The 21,617-nt window shown below is 45.7% G+C and overlaps 1 protein-coding gene across 3 annotated transcripts in view; it reads left to right on the top strand.

The window, feature by feature from the left end:
• The window catches only part of LOC143207872 (uncharacterized), a 249,287-nt gene that overhangs the window by 168,739 nt on the left and 58,931 nt on the right, over positions 1-21,617 (top strand). Inside the window, exon 1 of one of the 3 annotated variants that reach the window (XM_076421732.1) lies at positions 3,317-3,493. The exons of the other annotated variants lie outside the window; for them this stretch is intronic. Within the exon in view, the coding sequence (XP_076277847.1) occupies positions 3,466-3,493 (28 nt within the window). The 5' untranslated portion in view covers positions 3,317-3,465. Of the gene's footprint in view, positions 1-3,316; positions 3,494-21,617 lie in introns of those variants that run through there. 3 annotated transcript variants of the gene reach the window in all.

Genomic DNA, 21,617 nt, shown 5'->3' with positions numbered 1-21,617 from the left:
ATTGTTTTGTTTATCGTACAGTTTAAGACTGCTGTCGTGTGCATTGTTTTCTGAGGTGGACATTCTGGACGAGGTATATAAGGATTGGAGTAACGGGGTATGCGACGCGAGCAAGCCAATATGTCTGCAGAACAAAGTTTCGTGACAAAATAGCAAAATACAATTCTCCTTAGAGAATCCTTTGTCTTAACAAAGGTTGACGTCCAGCGACTTGCGATCGACAATGTTCATCAACATTTCGAGCAGCTATTCCATGCACTACCTTGCCCAGGGATCTCTCCAGGGACGGTAGGATCTCGTTGCGTCTCGTCGCATCTGCGGGCCGCCGACTAATCATGCAAATGTGATAAAGGCTGGCTCCTCGTCGGAGCCTCGATCCCGAACAAATTACCCGGCTCGTATTCCACCGGTTGTCGTCCGTGGAATATTCAGTGCTCGGCCGATCGCCGATCAGTGGCACAAGTAAATCCGAGCGGATCGCTAGCGTGTGTGTCCGCTCCGTTCTGGTCCGTTCTGCTCTACTCGGCGTCTCGCCGCCCCGACAGGTTCATCGCACGCCCTTAACGCACACGGCCGACAAGTGCATTCGCGTGCAGCCCGCGGAATTTTCTTTGCCGGTGTACCGTCTCGGCATCCTCGACAGAGTCGGCCCCGGGATCCCGAGAACTAGTTGTCATACCGGTGTTTCGCGCTCGGCCGGCATTTTTCAAACCGGTGCTCACGGTGAATTTGCAAAATCGGGTGGGCAGAGACGTCGAGCAACGGCGAGAGACAACCGCGGGACGCTAAAAAGCTCGCCCGATCGGTTCCGCGGCAAAAATCGAGCGTTTCTACGAGACACGTTCGCTCCGGGCTCTTCTCTCCTTCTTCTTCTCTTTCCACTCCTCTTTTTCTCTCTTCCTCCCTCTCTCTCTCTCTCTCTGTTTCTCTCTTGCTGCTGACCAGGGGAGAAGCCGATGCACGATTTATGCAGATCCGGTGTCCAGCCATGTCTCGTTATCGAGTCGGTAATATTGAAACGGCCGAACCGTGATAGCAACCGAGAAAACGTGTTTGACAAAGCGCTGTCACGATCTGCTGCGGCGACACCGAAAAATACTCTGGATCCTGGTGTCGAATTGATCGTAAATCGAGCTGAATAAAGTTGTACTTTGAATAAGAGATAAAATTTCAAACCATTTTTATACTGCGTGAAGATCCTCGCTGTATCCGCGTTCTAGAAAAAATATAATTTCATGGAAATTATGAATTGTCCAGTGCTAGAAAGTACTGGGAGAGCAAATTCAATAACTAAAAGTGACTTCAACAAATTGCATCGTCCGCGAGGTTTCTCAACATGCGAAATAGCATTCGGATGGAAGGAATAATAAAGCGAGATACTGCCGCGGAAAAGTAAAAGCGAAATTGCACGGCACATATCTGAATAGGAAGCGTTAAGCAAATGAGTTTTATAATTATAATTAGAAACACTCTGGATTCTCGTAGCTGCGGTCTCCGTATGTTCGCCTAACGAACACTTTCTCCGGTGACGTTATCTCACATCGATCCCATTTCTTTCTGCCATAGACAAATCGATATCGGCGATCTACGAGCATCGATGGTCTATTTATTAATTGGAAAGCAATTTAATTAAGCTCGGGTATCGTTGCTTTTCATATACATCGTCGACAGCTGCAAGACTGTACTGTCGACCGGTGGAAATAATTGCAGAAAATGATACCGACTTGATCCAGTTACGGTAGGTTGCTTTGACCTTAGGCAGCTCGTTGGATTCGCTAGTTGCTTGGAATCGTATTAGGGGAGAACGAATCACTCGTTTCCAGTGACGCGCGTTTTTTTCTGCTCGTGATTGGATTCCGCGCTCGTAAAAGACGTCTAATTATCCCGTCAAGTTCATGTACCAAACGAAGCTGAGAAGTGCTGAGATTTTCCGAGAAATGGAGTTTGCTGTTAGAGACTTAAACTGCTGGCAATCGAAGTAGAGACCTAGAACTACAAGTCCAAATTTTTAGCCATTTCTTTTTATAATATCCAGGGTGTTCCACGTAACACTTCTCACGATTTTTCAGGTACTTGCGATAATCTGACAAAAAATACTTTGAAGTTGGTCAGTTTTCGATTGGCTATACATTGCAATAAAAAGAAGTTCGAAATTTTTGTTTTAGTATTGTCAAGGCCACCTTTATTTTTGTAAATGGTACTTGGTATTTTTGACTTGACAGTATTATAGCCCGTATCAAGACGAATTCAACGAACTAGTATATCATAACCTTCGGATGGCCTTGAAGTACCATTTTAAAATATGAAGGCGGCCTTGGCAATAATTGAAAAGAAAATTTTCGAACTTTTTTTTATTGCAATGTATAGCCAATCGAAAACTGATCGACTCTTGTTTAAAATATTTTTTAATTTATTTATTGATTTATTTATGGTTTATATTTATGTGGTCGCATTAACAGATAAGTCACTATCTTACATGTTATTTGTGGAGAAGGTTACGGTTAATGTTTACATTGTGGTGGGGAACAGCAAAAAGAAGAAAAAATTTATAACAGTTTATATATATCGATAGATTTAAAAAAGAGGAGGACGTTTCCAATGTTGTCTTCGTCTAGATTTGTCTAAAATATTTTTTTGTCAGATTATCGCAAGCACTTAATTGAAAAATCGTGAAAAGTGTTATGTACGTGGGACACTCTGTATACCCAAATAAATAAATTGGTAGAATAATTCCTCGTGCTTCTTCACAGTCTCAATAATGGTAATTTAAAAATATTAGAAAATATTAATTTTCAGAGTTCGAAATAAAATAAAATATAAGCTGACTTTTGTCTTGGTATCAATTCTAAACATTATTGATAATATCGAATACTATTAGGAGAAATTTAAATGGAAATATTTAAGCTACTTTTAGGCGAATCGTCTTGTACACCGAGCAATATCACGAACCAGGTTAAAATTTGATATCAGTGATAAATGAAACCGCATCTCGCCGTAAGAAGACCCTGCATCTTGAATTCATAACACGCGTTTCCTCCGGCTCGCTAAGTACCAACTCCATCCGGCGGACAAAATATTTTCGCCGTGCCATGTTCGCCGCTTAGGCTCGCTTGTTCTAGATCAGCCGGGCGAGGAACATCTATTGTCCATATAACATACTAACACGGTTTTATAAATTCTTTTCGTTCACCGTGATAGCGGCTGCCACTGTCCGAAGCCAGTGGACGCCGACTGATCTACAATTACGACGGTGAATCGCCCCGGTCTAATTGAAGCTTCTCTGATGTTCTTTTTTCAGGTACGTTGACCGGATGCTATCGCCCCGTGAGAATATCAGCAGCCACCGGAAGTGCGGTATGATGTATTCACTCCGCGTTACTCGGATACTCCCATCTTGCTCGCTGAGTGCTGCCTCGGAACCTATTGGTTTCCTCGAGGCTGGCCCGCATTTCTGCAATCATCAAGATGAGAATCGGCCTGTTCGCAGAGAGCTGTAATTATAATTACGTCGAGCACAGTTTGTACTTACCAGATCTGACTCGAAACATTTGGATAGTAATTTATTCATGCATGAAATGTATTTTCGCGCGATCTGTACAAGCCTTTGTTGGTGAATACTCACCAAGAAACATTTTTGAAAAATAAATTCCAGGACCAAAATTGAGGGGCACCTTTGGAACCATGCTCCAGTAATTGCTGAACGGTGTACAAAATTTGTAGAAACGCCCACAAATGTCAATTCCCTCGCAACGATGGCGAAAGTACGAACGGATCCGATCTGTCCGGTCGCCTCTCCCAATATTTAATTTTCGTAACGTCTACGGATATCTAACGGTGATGAAATGCCAATAGAGGAAACGTAAGAACCGTTCACGAGGACGTCTGTACTTTCTTATTTGAACTTGCACAATCCTTTGTCCGTTCTGTCTGGAAGACGAACGAAAAGTCAATAATAAGGGAATTGTGGCAACGCCGTGCTAAATAACTTGCGAGTGAAACGAGAACTGAAACGAGGAACCCTAAAATTAAAACGACAAACACTTACGGACAGTGTACATAAATGACGTAATGTATAATAGTGCCCAGTCACATATCAAAAGGAGCTATCAGGTGTCATCAAAGACTCAATGAATCCCATAGTCAGCGAGCCATTGTTGCAAATGGTCCCTTCACCTCTCCTCCTCCCCAAACTTTCTCGCACGCGAATCGCTAGTGAAAATGCAGGTTGGCCTTGCGTCAATCTGCCTTAACGAAGCAGCCAACGTTTCTGTTCCCGAATTATCTCGTTTACCTCGCGGAACACCGTAGGCCCGCATGCCTCGTTTCTAGTTAAGCATTCAGCTCGTGACCGAGAGTGTCGCAAAAGGACTCCGACCTCTCTTAGCGAGCCCATTACCCTCTTCTTTTAATCATGGATCATCGAACCGGCGGCAAAACGACCACCGACGGAAATTGTCGCGGAACGAGCGTCGAGTTTCTTCAGGATTGCCACCGTCTGACCTCTTGCGAAACCGAGTTATCGGTCGACTGCCATCTTGGCCTGAATTTGCAGTTTCCCGCGGCGCGATCGGAATCCCAGTTAAACCTCTGTGCCCTGGCACACACTTAGAAGTAGCAAATTCCTTTTGCTACCGCGACTCAAATGCTGTTATCTCTGCCATTAAATTAAATTTAAGTCAGTCGAAGTGCTACTGCGTACATTTACTTCCTGGTAGTCGTTGAAATATTCATACGAAACCCCTTCCACTATAAACTCGAGGCAGTCTCGTAATGAAGACTTCAAACAGGATCAATTGAATATGTTCATCAAGTTCTACTTTATTGTTGTCGATGTATAGCCATCGGAGAATTCATAGGCATACAATAAATATTTGTTGTCCTCTTAAAGCAACGTCCACACATTTTTATTCAGAAGGACAAAAGGATGCTCGATGTTGCTCCAGTGTGGACGCAGCTTTACTACATTACCGCACGGTTTACTGATACTTCGCGGAACGTGTAACATTCTTCATGCAGAAGAATATTCACGAGTAAGAGAAACTGTTTCCCCAGGGGTCACGTAACGTGTCGAACAATGCCCAGAGAGCTCGAAAACTGCACTTTCCCCCACGATATCTCGGACCGTTCCCGCAATCTCCGATTTTCCAGCGCGGCGAGAGATTGCTTTCTGCTGGTGGAGACGAGCACGGCTATAGTAATCGCGAAGGGACGACGGTAATTGATAGAGACGACGCCGCCGGCTTATTGTTAGTAATAAAACGCCGGTCCCGCGGTTTGACCCCGTCGATTCGTGCAGGAAACGGCGAACAGGAAAAATTGCTTGTCTTCCAGCCAGTTCGACCGTGCTGCTCGAATGTGCGAATAAGCATTATGCAAGCTGTGCACCGGACTGTCCGGGGCAAAGGCTCGCGATCTCGATACGCGACTTAACGATCTTGTTCCTCGAATTTCTCCGAGCGTTATCGTTCCACGACGCTCATTAGATTACGCCGTGACACGCAATTTCCCTCGCCATTAAACATCCTCCGTGGCTTTCACTGTCTGTCGGGACGTGCGTGTGTGCACAATGATGACAGACGAGGCCAGGATGTGGCGTCCGCTCCTGATAATTCATCAAACTGTTTCCTGCGAATCATTTTTTCAGCCCGTTCACTATATCTCAGCATCGAGACGAAGAAACGCTCCGGACAAAAATATCGAATTTTCTTACATTTTTTTAAAATACATAAAAAGACCGACGACTACCTGGTAAGCTCGAAACGTTCAAAACAAAGTTAAACAAACTTCCCGCAATGCAGTAGCGAAAACCAATGTACACAAAATTTAGCTAACATCATAGACTTACAGGCACGACAGCTCAACGATAAATTCCATCGACCAAGCAATGAATCAAAATCGTGTTCTATGGGATGTAGAGACACGTTCTTCCATTCTGAACATGATGTATCTTCCGCTACTCCGTAATTATTTTAAAGAGAACTACAAGAGAAAGTCTGTGTGGTGGATATGAAAAATAAAGGATACCGTTAATGGTGACCTGTAGCTGGGATGGAGATTCCTTCACCGCAATCGCTGTGGAGTCCTATTCCGTGAAGGTAACACGGTTCGCGCCTGTACACGGTTATCAGCGAGTGATAACCCCCAAGGTGCCTACCACCTCGATGTATTTCCGTGGTCGCTATCAGACAACCATCTGCGCACCGTTTATGCGTGCAAACGCGTTTCATCCTCGCGTGGATGCGGCCAACATCGTTCCCGAAGAGCATCCTGACCGCAGAGAGACGAATCTAGATACGAGAGGAAGCCGCCGGCGTAGAATGCCCGGGAAGACGCTCCGTAAAAATCGTTTTCCTTTATGTAAATGTTATGCTACTTTCTGCTTCGCTGCGTTCCATGCTCGCTGTTGCGATAATCGCGTCGCGTATTATACGGTGTTCCCATCGGTGGTTGATAACCGTGTTCTTTATCTGAAACAGCTGATTGGATTGGCTGCTCCGACTTGTCCGCGTTACAACAATGTCGGAGCCAGTGCAAAATTATTTTCTTTGGTTGGGACATTCTTTTTTTAGACAGGGACCTGTGGTTTTATCCTGGGGCTTTTTGGTTAAAAGTTTCCTAGAGCAACGTTGCACTCCATACTTTTAAGCGTATAGTAATTTTATCTTGTAGGTTAGATTTAGCTTCAGCTATCTTGATTGTTATTTAAACAAGAAAATTTTCAAATAACTTGTTGAGGCTTAGGAACTATATTGTTAGCTTCATCTTGGGGGTAGTATTTCTTATTGTAATTTTGGTTAGGGCTTTTTTTCAATGTGTTTATATCTTCTTTGGTTGGAACATACGACAGTAAGAACAACTTATTTCAATTAGACTAAGCAGTGCATAAGAGCATGTTTACTTTCACAATTACAAGTAGACTGCAGACTTCTATGCAAAATGTTGTACATCAACTATAGAAACTAGAAGTTAAATAAAAATGTATAAAACAATTTTTATTGGTGCTTCAGAGGGGATAGTCGAGTGCAAAGGGTTAGCTTGCAATTCTCCAGAAGAGTCGAAGTCTAACAATAGGAAGACGATACGTGATCGAATGCATTTCGGAGCCACCGTGGTGCACCGTGGTCCCCATAGAAGTGAACACATACGAGCAGAGGTTTCTAAGCACGAGGCTGTCGGTAACCAAGTGGCCGTATGATAGCAGGCGACACCGATGCAGCCCGGATAGCATGGTTACTATGGTTGGACCGGGGTTGAGCCTCACGTGGCCGCTCGTGAGTCGTGCATCGACAAATCGGGCCCGACTTTCGCACGACCCGCATATCCCGCCGATACGGTTTCCGCTGCATCGTCGTCGGGGCCCATCGTGACTTACCAGACCCTCATGCCCCGGTGAGAGCCATGCACGATCACCCAGACACGAGACCGGGGACAGAATCCCCCCAGAAAACTTGGTGATAAATGCAGATATGCGGCCGTGGGGGAAGGGGGTAACACGCAAATGCAATATACCCTCATCCACCGTGGCCGGCCATGGATTAGCGGTGTTGGCAGCCTTAGAGCATAGAGAGTCTAGGAACATGGTCGCCAAGTGTACCCCTGGCGAACACTCTCGTGAACCTAGTGGAAATTACAGTGACCATCTTGCGTCCCGCTACAGCCTTATTCTATCAGCCGAAGGTGTTTCGCGCGTTCAAGAGGAACTGCTTCAAATGGAATTCGCGAGACTGGATAGCAGTATTCCGCGATTGCAAAGTATTTAGCGACAGCATTGCCTTTTGTCTTGGAGGTGCCATTATCAATAATGTCATCGTCACATGTAAAAATATTGCATCGATATCTTACACTGTTCTATTTTAATTATGCACAGCTATTACGATCATTATTGATGGCCCTTTATAATGAAATTCATTTCGAACGACCTAGGACACATGACTGCAGAACATAGTGGTGCTCGGTTCTCGCCGACGAAATATTTATTAAAGCTAATGAACCGCCACACTTTATAGTCGTTAACGTTTATGGCCCCGGTGACGTTCTCCGCGATTAGGGCTTCTTTACAACGACGACCACGCACAAAGATAAATTACGATCTAGGGAGAAGAAGTCGCTGTTGCTGTTGGCAGTGGCATAGCCGATCGTGTGAAAATCGATGGCCGGCCTTCGATCGGTTCGTTAAACCGTCGCTGGTTGCATCGGCTGCAAAATGCAGCCGGACGTGCAACGTATCCGCAACATCTCCGTGCCACCGCGGTATACTCGTATCAGGGTGCTTCGTATTCTTATCCGCGTCCTCGGAGTAATTCGAGTTACGATAACAGCTCTCTCGCAGCAGGAATACTTACCCCGGCCCCTTTCCCTGATTCATTGATTAGGTTAGAGACGTTTAATCCCATCGGCTTTGCAGTCCGCGTTTGCTTCTATTTGTTCATTAAGTCGCCGCATAAATTCCGTCGATGTTTCATTAAGCAAATAGAGAGCAGCGCACCTGCGCAAATGATATAACACCTGCGAACACGGAGACCTACTCCTGGGAACATGCGTCTGGTACACAAAGCAAAATCAATTAAATAAGGAATTTATGACAGTATGTTGAAATTCTTCTTGTGTTCTCGCAGCTTTGCGATTCGTCCATTCATTTTTATCATAAATCCATGAAATCCACAGTCTTCTATTAGAGTTTCAGAAAATTAGATTCACAAAGAGTTTCTGTGCGTCGAAAAATGATTACCATCGCAATCGGACGATCTATTATATTCCCACGTTAAATGTCCGTCAATCACGCAAACCTACATCCATTGTCTTATCTGTCTGGCATAATCGTTTCATCGATGCGCTGTCGATCTTCGTCAAAGTTCACGAATGCCAAGTCTCGCGTCCGAACGCGGAAGATCCGCGTGTTCCGTCGAAGATCCAAGGATGATTCCGAAGTTCTGTTTGTCTTCTTTTTCGTGGCAGATGGTTTCGCGTGAACCTCTCCGCGTATCCTTCAGTTTTTACGCATGCCGCCGGTGACCCGTCTGAATGCGGAAGAGATTAGGCGGCCGCTTGAAACGCCAGCAGAGCATGGCGAACACTGGAATCAAGGGTATTTTCTTCGCGGCGAGGAATCAATTACGCGAGGCATTTCGCGCGCGTTGATGGACACGTCAAACGTTAAATGAAGCCCGATTACGCAACACGTCAGCGGTTGCCGACTGCGAAACCGCCGGCGGAAAATCACAATGCCAAATGAAGACGAGGATTCGCCGCTTCCGCTTATGACGGCTAATTATTCAACAGGTGCGCTGATCAATCACGGACCATCCTCTCGCGACCGCTGACGCTTTCGACCGGTCCCGTTCGAGTGTGTTTGATCGAGTATGTTCGGCCAACTCCTTTCAGATAAACATCACTGCGTCATCTGTGAATTATCGTCGATCAAGGTCCTTCGTGATGAACAGATGGACCAAAGAGATCCCGCGCGCAAAAGTTGTTATAGTCTGTTCGAGTTTGAGCACGGTAAATATGCAAGGTTTTTGTGTTTATTTTCGGAATAGAGAGAGTATTTCGCGGAACAGAAGAGGAACACGTACACGGCCTCGTAAAAGGCAGCATTAATACAATGGCGAGTCTCACACCGCGGCTAGAACGCGCCTTTACTCGCCGCCATGACAGAAGCGGCTATTAAAGTGATTACAGTGGTGGGTACCCCCGTAAAGCAATTATTATGGGGCTGAATTTACATTTATTCATTGCGTCCCGAGACGAACGGCTCATGCTTTATACATGACTGGCAGCTAGGACCCTCCAGTTTTATGCGTCCGCGGGTAATACGCGCATCGGACAATCCTTCATCGAGATCGGAACTGCCTTCGCTCGTCGTTTCGAGGAAAAAACGAGTTTGGCTCGACGCATCGATTTTATAAAATGAAATTGAGGAGCGATCCTCTGTTGTACCTGCTTCGATCAATTCCTGACTCATGATATTCTAATGGATTATTGCATTAAGGTTTTTGCAAGCCTCGGGCATCGTAAATATTTTTATCTAAGGTTTTGCATTCTCCCCAATTTGTATACAATTTTTTGTGAATCTTGTTTTTAGAAATCTTAAAGTTTTCGTAGATTAGAAGATAGATACAGTGACTCGGATTAATATTCGGACGCTCTAAAAAAACGGTAACTTTTTAAATATTGTACTATACGATTTGAACTTTTTGGCAAGCTGGAATAATTCGTTTTACTACAGAATGCGAAAACAAATTTTTTCAAAAATTGCAGTTGATCGGAATTGTATAAAAAATACTAACAGTGCATTTCACAACATTTCTATGTGGGCCTATATTGGAAATTTAAAAAATACGTTCTGTAATTAATGACGAGTTTGTAAGACGAAGCCGACTGGCCAACTGTTACATTTCACTGGAGAAGGAAAGCACCATTTGTCACATAGGACGAATCCTTGAATTATCCTGCTTGTAAGAAGCAACACGCTCCCGTGATTCCGGCAGCTGCGGCGCCAATTAAAAGTAAACACTCGGCCCGCGTTTCTTGTTGCTCTCGCCACGACCTCTCGTTATTGAGAATCAAGCCTAATAGTTAACGTGTTACGGCCGCTTTAATTCCCTCGGGGCGCATACCACGGGAAATTCTTGATCCTGCGTTGTAACGCAATACACTCGCGAAAGGATAACATTCTCGCGATCTCGCTGTGCGATTATATGTATTTGTCGCTTTAGCGTACAATCAAATATAACTTGTTGCCGTAAAGAGACTGGTGTAAATATGAAACAGAAAGGATAATGTAATCGCCAAATTGCTTGATACGCGCGAGTTCAGTCTATCCTGTGTACAAACTTATGTTTACGAAGCAATTCTAGAATACTCTTCCATGTCTGTAGACTATGATCCACTAATTTTGATTGCTAGCTTAAACTTTGTTCGAGATAAAATAAGAATATGAAGTTCGGTCGAACTTGACCCAGTATGCAGATGTGGGAATGACTTGACTAAGACCCAGCGGCTGTTGCAAAAAGACGCGACGAATCCGACAATTAGCTCGCGAAACTATGGCACGTTCGAGGAATTCATCGAGTCCCTCGCTCGCGGTTCCCAGAGCAGGGCACCCCTCTGAGCCTCGATGACGAGGGGAAACCATTCGTTTCGGGCGTCACACTTACAATGAATCCTTAAATTATCCTCCTGCGTGGCAACGGCAGAAGAAACGCGCGCGTCCTTGCTCCGAGGCAGCCGCCACGCGTGTACAAGTACGTTGGCTCCAATTAAAATAAATGCGTTCGCTGCTTTTCTTGTCACCGTTCCCGAGTCCTCTCTGCCCCGGCATCTCGTCAGCTCCCTCTTTCCACCTCGGTCGATCCACTTTGCTCCTTCTTCGTCTTCTATCCCTGTGGATCTTCGCGCCACCGATGATCGCCGACGTCGTCGTCGTCGTCGTCGTTGCACCGATCAAACCGCATCGGATCGAAGAAGAATGGACGGTCTAAGATTCCTGCCCTTTCATCGGGTTTCATGAAACCCTCCCGATATTACGTTCTTGCATAAATCGCGCGGTTTCTTCTTACACGATAATTGAACAGAGTGGCGGTCTCCGAACAAAAAGCCCCGGCGACTTTGAACCTTGGGAATTGAGCCCTTGCTATTGCCATCATTCTTAAAGTAACTTCTCGAATTAATACAATACTTCGTGAAACCGGGGTTACTAAGTAAGTTGTGATTAGACTGCGGATTTTATGGATTCACGATAACAGTGACTAACCAAAATGACGAACTGTAAAGGCAGACAGTTTAATAAAATTATTAAAAGAAGAAATATGTCTTTGTGGAACTTCTGTCTTCCTAGAACTACCACAACTTCGTATAAAAAAATGCTACCGAGCGTTCCAAAGAGTCTAGTTGATCTACAAAAATGACAGGGTTGGGTTCATGTTTGCACGACTTCTCTTGGAACATGTGCTTGGATAAAGATACCTTGAGTCTGTCATGGCAGCTGCAATGTCGTGTAGCAGACTGCCATTACTTCAAAGTTGCAACGCAAGAATGGTCATCTATTACGACTTCAGCAATCTTCTTTCGAAGAACAGACCACTTCAAAAGTCTTCGCGAGGCTCACAATGAAACGATGAATCAGGCAGTCTACATAAACGCGCATACCACAAGGTACCGCGAGGCCCTTCAGAATTTCGGTGACACATTTCTGCGGGAGCACGCTGGTCGGGCCCGTTGGCACGCATTCTTGAGCCAGTTAAACGATATGATGCGCAAACGAACCATGGATGCCGGCCGTGTCTCCGTCCCCCTTTTCCTATGCCCCTTCATCAGGGTATACACCATACGTGGCCGCGTATAGGAGAAGGTTAACGACACTCCTGGCATTGACCACTTCTGTCGCTGGCGTACGGCCGCCGCCGCAAACGACACACGCGGGTAGATCTTTCAAGCTTTTTGCTCGGGACGGGGCAACCTCTGGAAATTGCGCTCGCCTTCTGTCCCAGGACGCGGAGCCGCCGCGATCTAAAATCCTCTCCTCCGGTAAGCGATTACGAGCAGCACCGGCGCGACGCGACGGTGGAAAGAAAAAAACCAGGGTCGAGAAGCAACGTCGGTCGTCGAGCATCTTCGACACGTCTTTGTGGCCTGTGGACGTTGTTAGTCTTGCGGTGCTAACCGTCGCACTCCATTGACACCGTTAACCGGACCCATCCTCGTTTCATACAGTTTTTACTACCAACACGTTGTATATGTGACTCCCGATGAAGCTAGATATACTTGTAATGCTTGCAAGAGTGGAAACTACACAGGGTCTGTCCGGAAAGTAATGCCACCACATTTAAAAAAAAAAATCTATTAAACATATGGGTACAAACCTTTAAATTTCTTCAAAGTAGGATCCTTGGGCGTCGACACATTTTTTCCAGCGCGATTTCCATGCTTCGCATGCTCCCTGGAAGGCGTTTTTCGGAATCTCTCGTAGTACCCTTGTTACAGCCTCTTTGACGCGTTCCACGCTTTCAAAATGGCATCCTTTTAGCACATTTTTAATTTTTGAAAACAAGAAGAAGTCGGCAGGAGACACGTCAGGACTGTACGGGGGTTGAGGAAGTGTTGTGATCCAACTAAGAAGTACCGTTTACCGTTTTCCCCGTAATCTATGGAAAAGTTTTGGTTGGAAGTGCTCGACGAGGCTGCGACGAGGGTACGAAGCATGGAAATCGCGCTGGAAAAAAATGTGTCGACGCCCAAGGATCCTACTCTGAAGAATTTTAAAGATTTGTACTCATATGTCCAATAGCTTTGTTTAAAAAAATGTGATTGCATTACTTTCCCGACAGACCCTGTATGATCCTGACCTGTACGATGGAAGCCTCAAGTCGCTGGTTAAAGAGTGTTTGGCTAAACGGGAACGTAGCGGGATTTTCGTGGATTAATCCGATGTCGTGTCCAATCGGACAAACTGGTCGAACCTTATTTAAATGTCCTTGCGATCGTCGTCGCCGTGGTTGTTCGGCTTAAGCCCTTGAGCCGCTCGCTCCTGCACCGAGATGCTGCGGGGACATAAGAGGACTTAAAGGGACACGGGCGGACATAACGAGACGCGTAGAAATAGAGTGGTATGAATACAGAAGCCGCGCGATGCGTGGAAATAATGAACGTCCGATCGAAAGTCTTTATTAAATTAGCGGAGCCTCCAAGGTGGTACGATTTCTGTCGACTCGCTGGAAAAATGTTGCTGGATGTTTAAAAATCTATATAATCCCAAACGAAATTATTGGATTACATTATCAGAGATTTGTTGTTGGGTCACGAAGATTGTTATTGCTACGAAAAAGAATAAATAAGGTGGCCAAGCGTTAACTTGGCCACACCTGTCGAACAGGAAGCAATCAAACAACGGCTAAAGCGCGAAAGAAACGTGTCCAGAGATCGAACGGTTCGATCGCGAGGATTCAGCGACGCGAGCGAATATTTTCCAGGAACCCGACATTGTCGGTCCTTCGCGGTCGTGTATCGATAGTGCGTTCTCGGTTTCGGTAAAAGCGTCACGCTTCCAGCGAGAAGTCTTATTTCTTCGTGGAAGCTCGTCCAGAACGCGGTGCGGCGGCGACTTCTGGATTTCGTGCGCGTGTAAAAATCGTCGATCGACGACATGGAAAGCAGCTGCACCAGCGGAATATTGACGAGGGCCTGGACGGAATAATCGGGCCCCCGTCTCGCGGATTCTGGGTCCCTAGCGCGACCGGCTTTGACATAAGCGCCGGGTCGTTATCTCCCCGAGCCAAATGCAACGTGAAAGTGAACGTCCGCAACGAAACCACAGGGCCCCGGCAACGTTCTACCGAATGGCTGGCACGTATCGGCCGAAAGGAAATTGAATCAGGTGGCCACGAAGTGTCATTTAAATATACATGAACCTGAATGATGAGGTTGTTGCATCCTGACGTGCGCTCTCACGAGCATCGGTTTCGGCTGTTGGGCTGCGATGTCAGTGCACTTGCTTCCGACGAATTTGTTTTGACGGTTCGTCTTCAAATAGTATATATGAATTCTTTTAAACGTTTTTAAGCTGCCTGGACGGCGATGGCGTTCGAGAAATTACTATTAATGTCCGGAGTACTTATTTTCATGTATTTTCGTATTTGTAGACAGACTTGATTGAATTCCAATTCAATAAAATTCTGTTTCCTTGGGCTCGATAAATTGATGTAGAATACAACAGCGTGCAGTTACATTAAATTATTCATTGTAGACTTGTCCACGGTCCAATGGGTCAATGACCAACGAAAAATAAAAAAATTCTGTTTGTGTTATCTCGTTGGAACCTTAAAAATTCATGTTGATGAATTTTATTGCACTCTGGAGGAACCAAATAATTTGTTAAATAAATTGCTGTGATCTCGCAGAAATGTTTGTTCAGCAATCAACCTGTTAGATGCGAGAAGTAAATTATATAGTATGCGCAGTATATTCGAGAGAGGCCCCTATATTTTTGTTCGGGTCATCTAGTGTTTCTATGCTGGCTCACGTTGTATAAGGAAAAGCGTACCCTTCGCAAGAATTCTTCACAGTTACTTCCCAGAAGGCAAATTAGTTGTCGCATCGCTATTGCATGCACTGCGCCGCGAAATATATGCACCGTTGGCTGCACTAAAACCTTCGTGACATACCTACAGCGTGCTAAGAAAGTATCGTCAAGTGATTCATTCGACGATCAGGGACGGTTCCCGGAAAAGTGAATACTCCTTCGAACAATGCAAACGCAGGAACGTTGTGTTTCCTATTTCACTCGCAAATCACAAATGAACGAACGCTATCGCGATGTTCTCTTTTTCATTATTTCTTCCTTTATTACCATTCACATTCATTCGAGCTTCTGCAATTAATTTCCCTGTGAACCGACAAAACCGCTCTTCTAAACAACCTGCGAGCGTTTTTACAAATTAATAATTCATTTCACACAAGTAAAAGTAAATTTTACAGTACTCGTCAAAATGACAGGTTCTAATACTTCTAATTTACGATTATCGAGATTGTAAAACTGTATTCAACGAATCCAATGCCATTCTGAAAGATTTATTGAATTTTCAAGCATCAGTCTGAAACATCGAAATTAGTAATGCCATCAAGTGGCTCGGTATAGTACAATAAAATATGAAAAAACGCTAAAGCTGGTTAACCGATTCGGCTCGCGAACGACGTGTACATGTAGAAATAAGATGAGAATTATTTCGCGAAGAAAAGGAGAACGAAACTGGTGTCACGCGAGGACTCAGTACAAGGTGAGCTCGTTTCGAGGCAGATTTCGATTCACGCTTCTCAGCCGATTCCGCGTCGCCATTAATCATAGTAGTCGCGCGCGCGAGCGCGGTTCGCTCCAGTTCATCGAAGCTCATCAATACTCCGTTCGAATTTGAATTTTTCGCGGCGAGTTCGGCGCCGATAAATCAAAATAAACTTGGCCGTGTCGGCTTACTGGCGATCAGACACCTTTCTTCATCAGCCGCATTTGCCGCGGTTCATTCATGCCTGACCATTTTTCCCGGTTGTCCGGCGAGCATCGGGCTCCGATCAACCGGCTCGAAACCATTCGCCCCGGTTTGCGCGTATGACCCACTGAATAATTGAAACGTGCACTCACGAACTTTGATCGTGAGTATGATTCACGGGCTGAAGTCGGCCGAGGGCAACCTTGAACGAGCGACGACGGCGAAGGCCAAGGTGAGTACGCCCGATTACTACACGCACGCGATACTATACGCCCGTAATAAAAACAGCCAGCGGTAAGCTCGGTTCACTGTACGCGGTAATTAGTGGCTCGCTGATTTTTCCACCGGGACATAACTCGTCGTCCATCAACTCCGCTACCCGCTGAGTACACCGCCTGGGAACGCTGGACCCGTTTCCCGAGTACTTTATTTTTTAACGATGAAACTACAGATTTTCAAAGTTACCATTTTACATCATTTCATTTATTGAGCTTGTTCTTGTTAAACTAGCGTTATAAAATCGCTCGAGAAACAGTCTCGGAACTCGATAGATTTTCTAACCTGCAATGCAAATTATTCAGTGGAACGGAGGCATAATTTAGAGTTGAATCACAGACCTATTCCGCCTATAGTGAATCACCGCGTGATATCCTAACCCAAGCATGTCCAATAATGCGTTAACCACGAAGAAATGGAATCCGAAGATGTCAGAGATCGTCGATTCAATTCAATTGTTCGAGAGTAATACGCGTTAAATCCAATTTAACCATTTAAGTTGAAATGCATGTTAACGAAATCTTATAACAAGCCTCCGGAAAGGTCAGATTTACGTTAGCCGTGCGATTGTGGGAAGAAGTATACTGTTATAGTATACTCCGATACGCAATGTGTACAGTGCACTTATCCTTCAAAAGGCTAACAATCCAGCTTGCGCACACAAGGTGTTGCGGTAACAAACTACGCAGCTGACAAGCGAATAAAAATCAGACAAAGTCCCGTCAATCTTCGATCGAGGCGGGTAACGCCTCTCACGAGCGGTTTCGAGAGAAAGAGAAAGAAAGGAGAGAGAGAGAGGCAGTAAAAAAGAATTGGGTACTTCTTGTATCGCTCGCGTCTATCTTCCCACATGTCTGAATGATTATGCAAAGCGCACAGACTGGCCGTCAAAACTGTGTAGGCGCCGCGCGCACTGCACTCGGTAGATTTCAACGTCAACGGATGATGAGTTACATGGGCTCAGAAAAATCGACGAGTTACTAATTATCGTGGACGCTGGTGCCTGACCCCGATGCTCGCATTCCGTGTTCTTTCGCTCCTCCGCAAACACCGGCTTGAAGAAATGCGAAACGTAATCAGCTAACAGACGCCTGCCAGCCCGAAGTCCGCGCAACGAAGCTGCATTCTTCTTACTTAGATCCATTACGAGATTTCGAACAGAATCTACTAAATATGTTACTAATTTCCCTTAAACCCTTGCCTTACAATATCGTGTCTGACTCGTGATGAAGATTCTGAACAGATTCTGATAAAAAAATATGTTTATAATTTCCCTTAAATCGAAATAAAATTCTAGTTTGGTTTTATCAATATACAGCTGTTGGAGAACATATAGGAATGCAATTTGTATCAATTTTCTCCTTTTTTGACTGCCACAAGATCAACCAAACTAGTCTTGAGAGATCTAGTGAAACAAATCAAGAGGTTGAAGAGGAACAATTACAATGCAGGCGCAATGCCGAACCGAGGAAGAATCGTCGGAAAGAATGGCGGGGGAGGATGTGGCGAAGAGCGATCGTTAGCCCGGTTAATCGTCTCGAGCAATTAGCGGGCCCTTTCTCGATTTTTGCGTCGGTGCGCAACTTATCATCCGTCAACGGTGCTACCTGCAGGGCACGGCCTCTCGGAGGTGGCTGGGCACCTTGATGGGCTCTGCTTGCGCCACATGACGTACCCGCATTAATGCATGCAGGTACGTAGCTACAAAGCCGTGGCGGGATATGCGGCCGCGCGAACTGCCATGCACGTTGCACCGAGCATCGAGGGTCCGCGCAAGGTGCGCGCGAGCGAGCCGGTAATAAAGATCGCGCTCGGATTATCGTATCTGGCATCGTATTCCCCTGTATCGAAATTCCTCCGGCGCGGCGTCCGCACAACGTCGCGTCGGGCCGCGCCAGGGACGATCGAATTTTGTCCCGATGTCACGCAAGATGTTACGCGATACGCCGTTTAACGCGATGTTTCGTGTAACAAGACGAAACACCGTGTCCCTTACACAATGCGTGTGCCACCTATGCACCACCGCGCCGTGCGGCGATCCTAGCGCGATACGGCTCGCGTTTGTCGAAGACAATTTTCGTCATGGTGCTCGGTTACCTTGGACTACCCTGTAATATCGATTTCTTCGACAACGTAATCCAATTTTTTACGGGTTTATGCCTGCGGACCCCAAAGTATACTGTCCCATTCTAAAATTACAAGTGAATATTCATTAGAATCGATTATATTGTTTTTATTGAACATAGCTGGGGTCTCACAGACCCCAGAGATTTTAGATTGATTGTAACATTGTAACAACGCGTGACAGTTGTTAAGTATTTTTGAATAATAAAAATTTAATTTCGTGGATCTGCGTTTTTACTCTGATAAATTGGAAGCCTCTTAAGCAATACCTAATCTTATATTTATGAAAAAGGGGTATTTATATTTCTATAATACAATATATTATTCCGGTGGGTCTGTGAGACCCCACCTTACCACTTACGATACATTTTCCCACCTTACCAACGCCGGGTTAAATTGATCAAATCCTATTCCACTCCCTTTCCTGTGGCCCAAGTCCAACTCCCTATCCATGTTGTTATTAAAATCATTTACCTCGGTCCATCTCCGGTATAATACAAATCAAAAGCACTCCGCTTGACACGTCACTGATTGGTTAATTCCACGTCGTCTATTTTCGACCCGTTCTTCTTCGGCTTGACAGGCCGCGGAGAATGCGAGAAGGCAGCGTGTTTCGCGCCGGGCGCAAATGCATCTCGTTACATCTCTGAGGCGCATATGCGCGCCATAGTAACGGGGCCATTCGCTTTTATTATTTTGCCGGTTTACGGCAGGAAGTCATTACCGCATGCAGATTCGCGGTGTGCCGAAGGCCGAAGGGCAATCTTGGGGGGTAGAAAAAGGCCCTGCGCGCGACTACCTCGTGAACACCATGGTGAAAGAAGAAAATCCGCCGTGGAACACGCCAGGCGGTTACACCATGAATTAAATTCATCCCGAGACTCAAAACTAACGTGCATTTTTTTCGAGACCTGCCCGTCCGTGCAGAATCTCTGAATTTTGTAAAGATTGACGCTAGATAATCGTCGCTGTCCATTTGTCTACTCCTTAATTTACGCAAAAAAAATCCAATCGGTCTTACCGGTTGTTGATCGTTTTGGAAAAAACGATAATCAGTTTTTGGAAAAAATGGAAGGACCAGTGTTCTTCGGAGATGCAAGGTTACACTTCGAAGTACTCCAGTGCAGATATTGAAGAACCTCGCTGCCATTGTTTTATCTCTGGGAAGGGCATATGAGTCATACCGCCATTCATCATCGTGGTCAACCAAGAGGTGTACACGCGATGCAGAAGAATAGAAGGTGCTGGGTTCATAATAGTCAGAGATGAATCAGAACAAGCAATACATAGTCTCTCCTGTCCGATATTTTCTGCATATGATTCATGTCAGAACTACAAATACATTGCCATTGTTACATAAGTAGCAAGCGACCTTCGAAAAGCAGAACTCGCATGAAACGTTCAAATACCCTGTAATCACTGAACATCTAATTTAACAATACTGAATCACGAGTTCGAGTTCGATACAACACTGTAATTATACTTTTCTCTATAATTTACTTACTGGGTATTTAATTCCGAGGTGGGAAATTTTAATGAAATGTAACAGCAAAGTTCGCAGCAACGATTTTGAAAGACATCCGGCCACAAGCGAAACGTTTAAAGGATTAATTAGCCATTTTCCCGTGAAAATTGCAGAACTCTCAGGAAGCGTTAACTACCACTCTCATTGTCAACGTGCAGGAAGCCGGATAAGGTGGCGGAGTGCACGCAGAACCGATCCGTGTTGCACTCTAGGCTCGGGTGCATCGGTTGTAAAGTATGCGGCGGACACGAGTTCAAGTGTTTCCGAATAGATAGGCGCGCACACGCACGGACGTGAAAAATACCAGGCCTGGCAATTACAGGATTTCTGCCGACTTTTCATTATCCACGGCATTGTGTTCTATCCAGGTTGCATAGTGGGAATGCATCCAGCGAAGAGAAACACGTGGCCGCGAGCCGACTGGTCGCAAACCCTTATAGGTCCGTAGTAAATAGCGAGGACGGAGGAGGTGGGGAAGAGAGAGAGAGAGAGAAAAAAAAAGAAGAAGAAGCAGCTGACAATGGTTTGTGCGGATACCAGGATGAACAGATGGCCACGCAGCCTTTAGGCAATTTACGATTCCTTCGAATCGTACTTCGCCCCCGGCCCTCCCCCGCCTAACCTGTCGCCTACCCCCCTTTTTCCAAAGCGGGGGTCGCCGAGGCTTGTTCACGAATTCTTCTCCGTTTCGTTCCTCCTCCGGGGTCCTGCGAGCTTACACGAAACGCGGTTTCGTGAAGGACGTAAATTTCGGGGACTGAGTCACTGTGGCGCACACTGGCCGCGGAACTGTTCCTACTAATTTCAACCGTGTCCCTTCTAAATCGCTGCTAAACCCCCCACTCCACAAAATAAACACCAAAGTTACTACTAACAGTCGAATGACCGCAAATGGCGTGGTCAAACAAGAGAAAGCTTAAGGAAAAAGTGTTTGATACACGATCAGAAAAGGACAATATAAATATGATGTCACCCGGAAAGTCTAAAGACTCGTCGAATGTCAAAGATCCTATTGAGTTCGCAGTCTCACAGGGTGGTGATACATAGCGAGTTCCGCAATTATTTGAGAAGGATGACTGCGGTATAAAGCGACATCCTCGTCGGGACGAGGATGGTTGCATCCTAGACAGTCCTTATACGATGGAAGCCGCAACACGCGGCATTGTCTAAGCGTTTTTCTAGCCCGCGGAGGAGTCCTCGCGTGCGAGTTATATAACAAAATGGCCGGTCTGCGGCGTCCATGGTCCTCTCGGTGGTCGTTCGTGTGCTATAGCTGGAACGCAGGGAAGGAAGGACGGAAGGAAAGGGTTCTATGGGACTCTCTGCGTTAGGCTAGGTTAAGTCGGTTGGGTCTTTAACCGAGGCGAGGGAATGCCAGCGGAGCGTAGAGCCGAGTTATCATCTCGGTCGTACGATTCGGAATGAAACGAAACGAAACGAAACGAGTGAATGAGCCCACTCGCGCGTTACCGGAGGGACCCTACCGTTCTGGATGATCGGCCTTTTATATGCCGGCGATCATTCCTCTTCAAGGAAGAAATCTCAGGATCACGGTCAACCACGCCACCGCCATTCTCCCCATCGAAACTGAAAGATCCCGAGAGAAACCCAGACCCGTTTCTGATTGGATCCGCAGCTACTTGATCGGTTCAGATTCGTTGGGATGAAAGCATGCTAATCCGATAATTTGTTAAAATTGATTCGACCCGCTGCAG

The sequence above is a fragment of the Lasioglossum baleicum genome, chromosome 4 (assembly GCF_051020765.1).
Source record: "Lasioglossum baleicum chromosome 4, iyLasBale1, whole genome shotgun sequence".
Taxonomy (NCBI): domain Eukaryota; kingdom Metazoa; phylum Arthropoda; class Insecta; order Hymenoptera; family Halictidae; genus Lasioglossum; species Lasioglossum baleicum.
The sequence above is the reverse complement of the archived record's forward strand: the minus strand, read 5'-3'. Positions and strand labels throughout refer to the sequence as shown.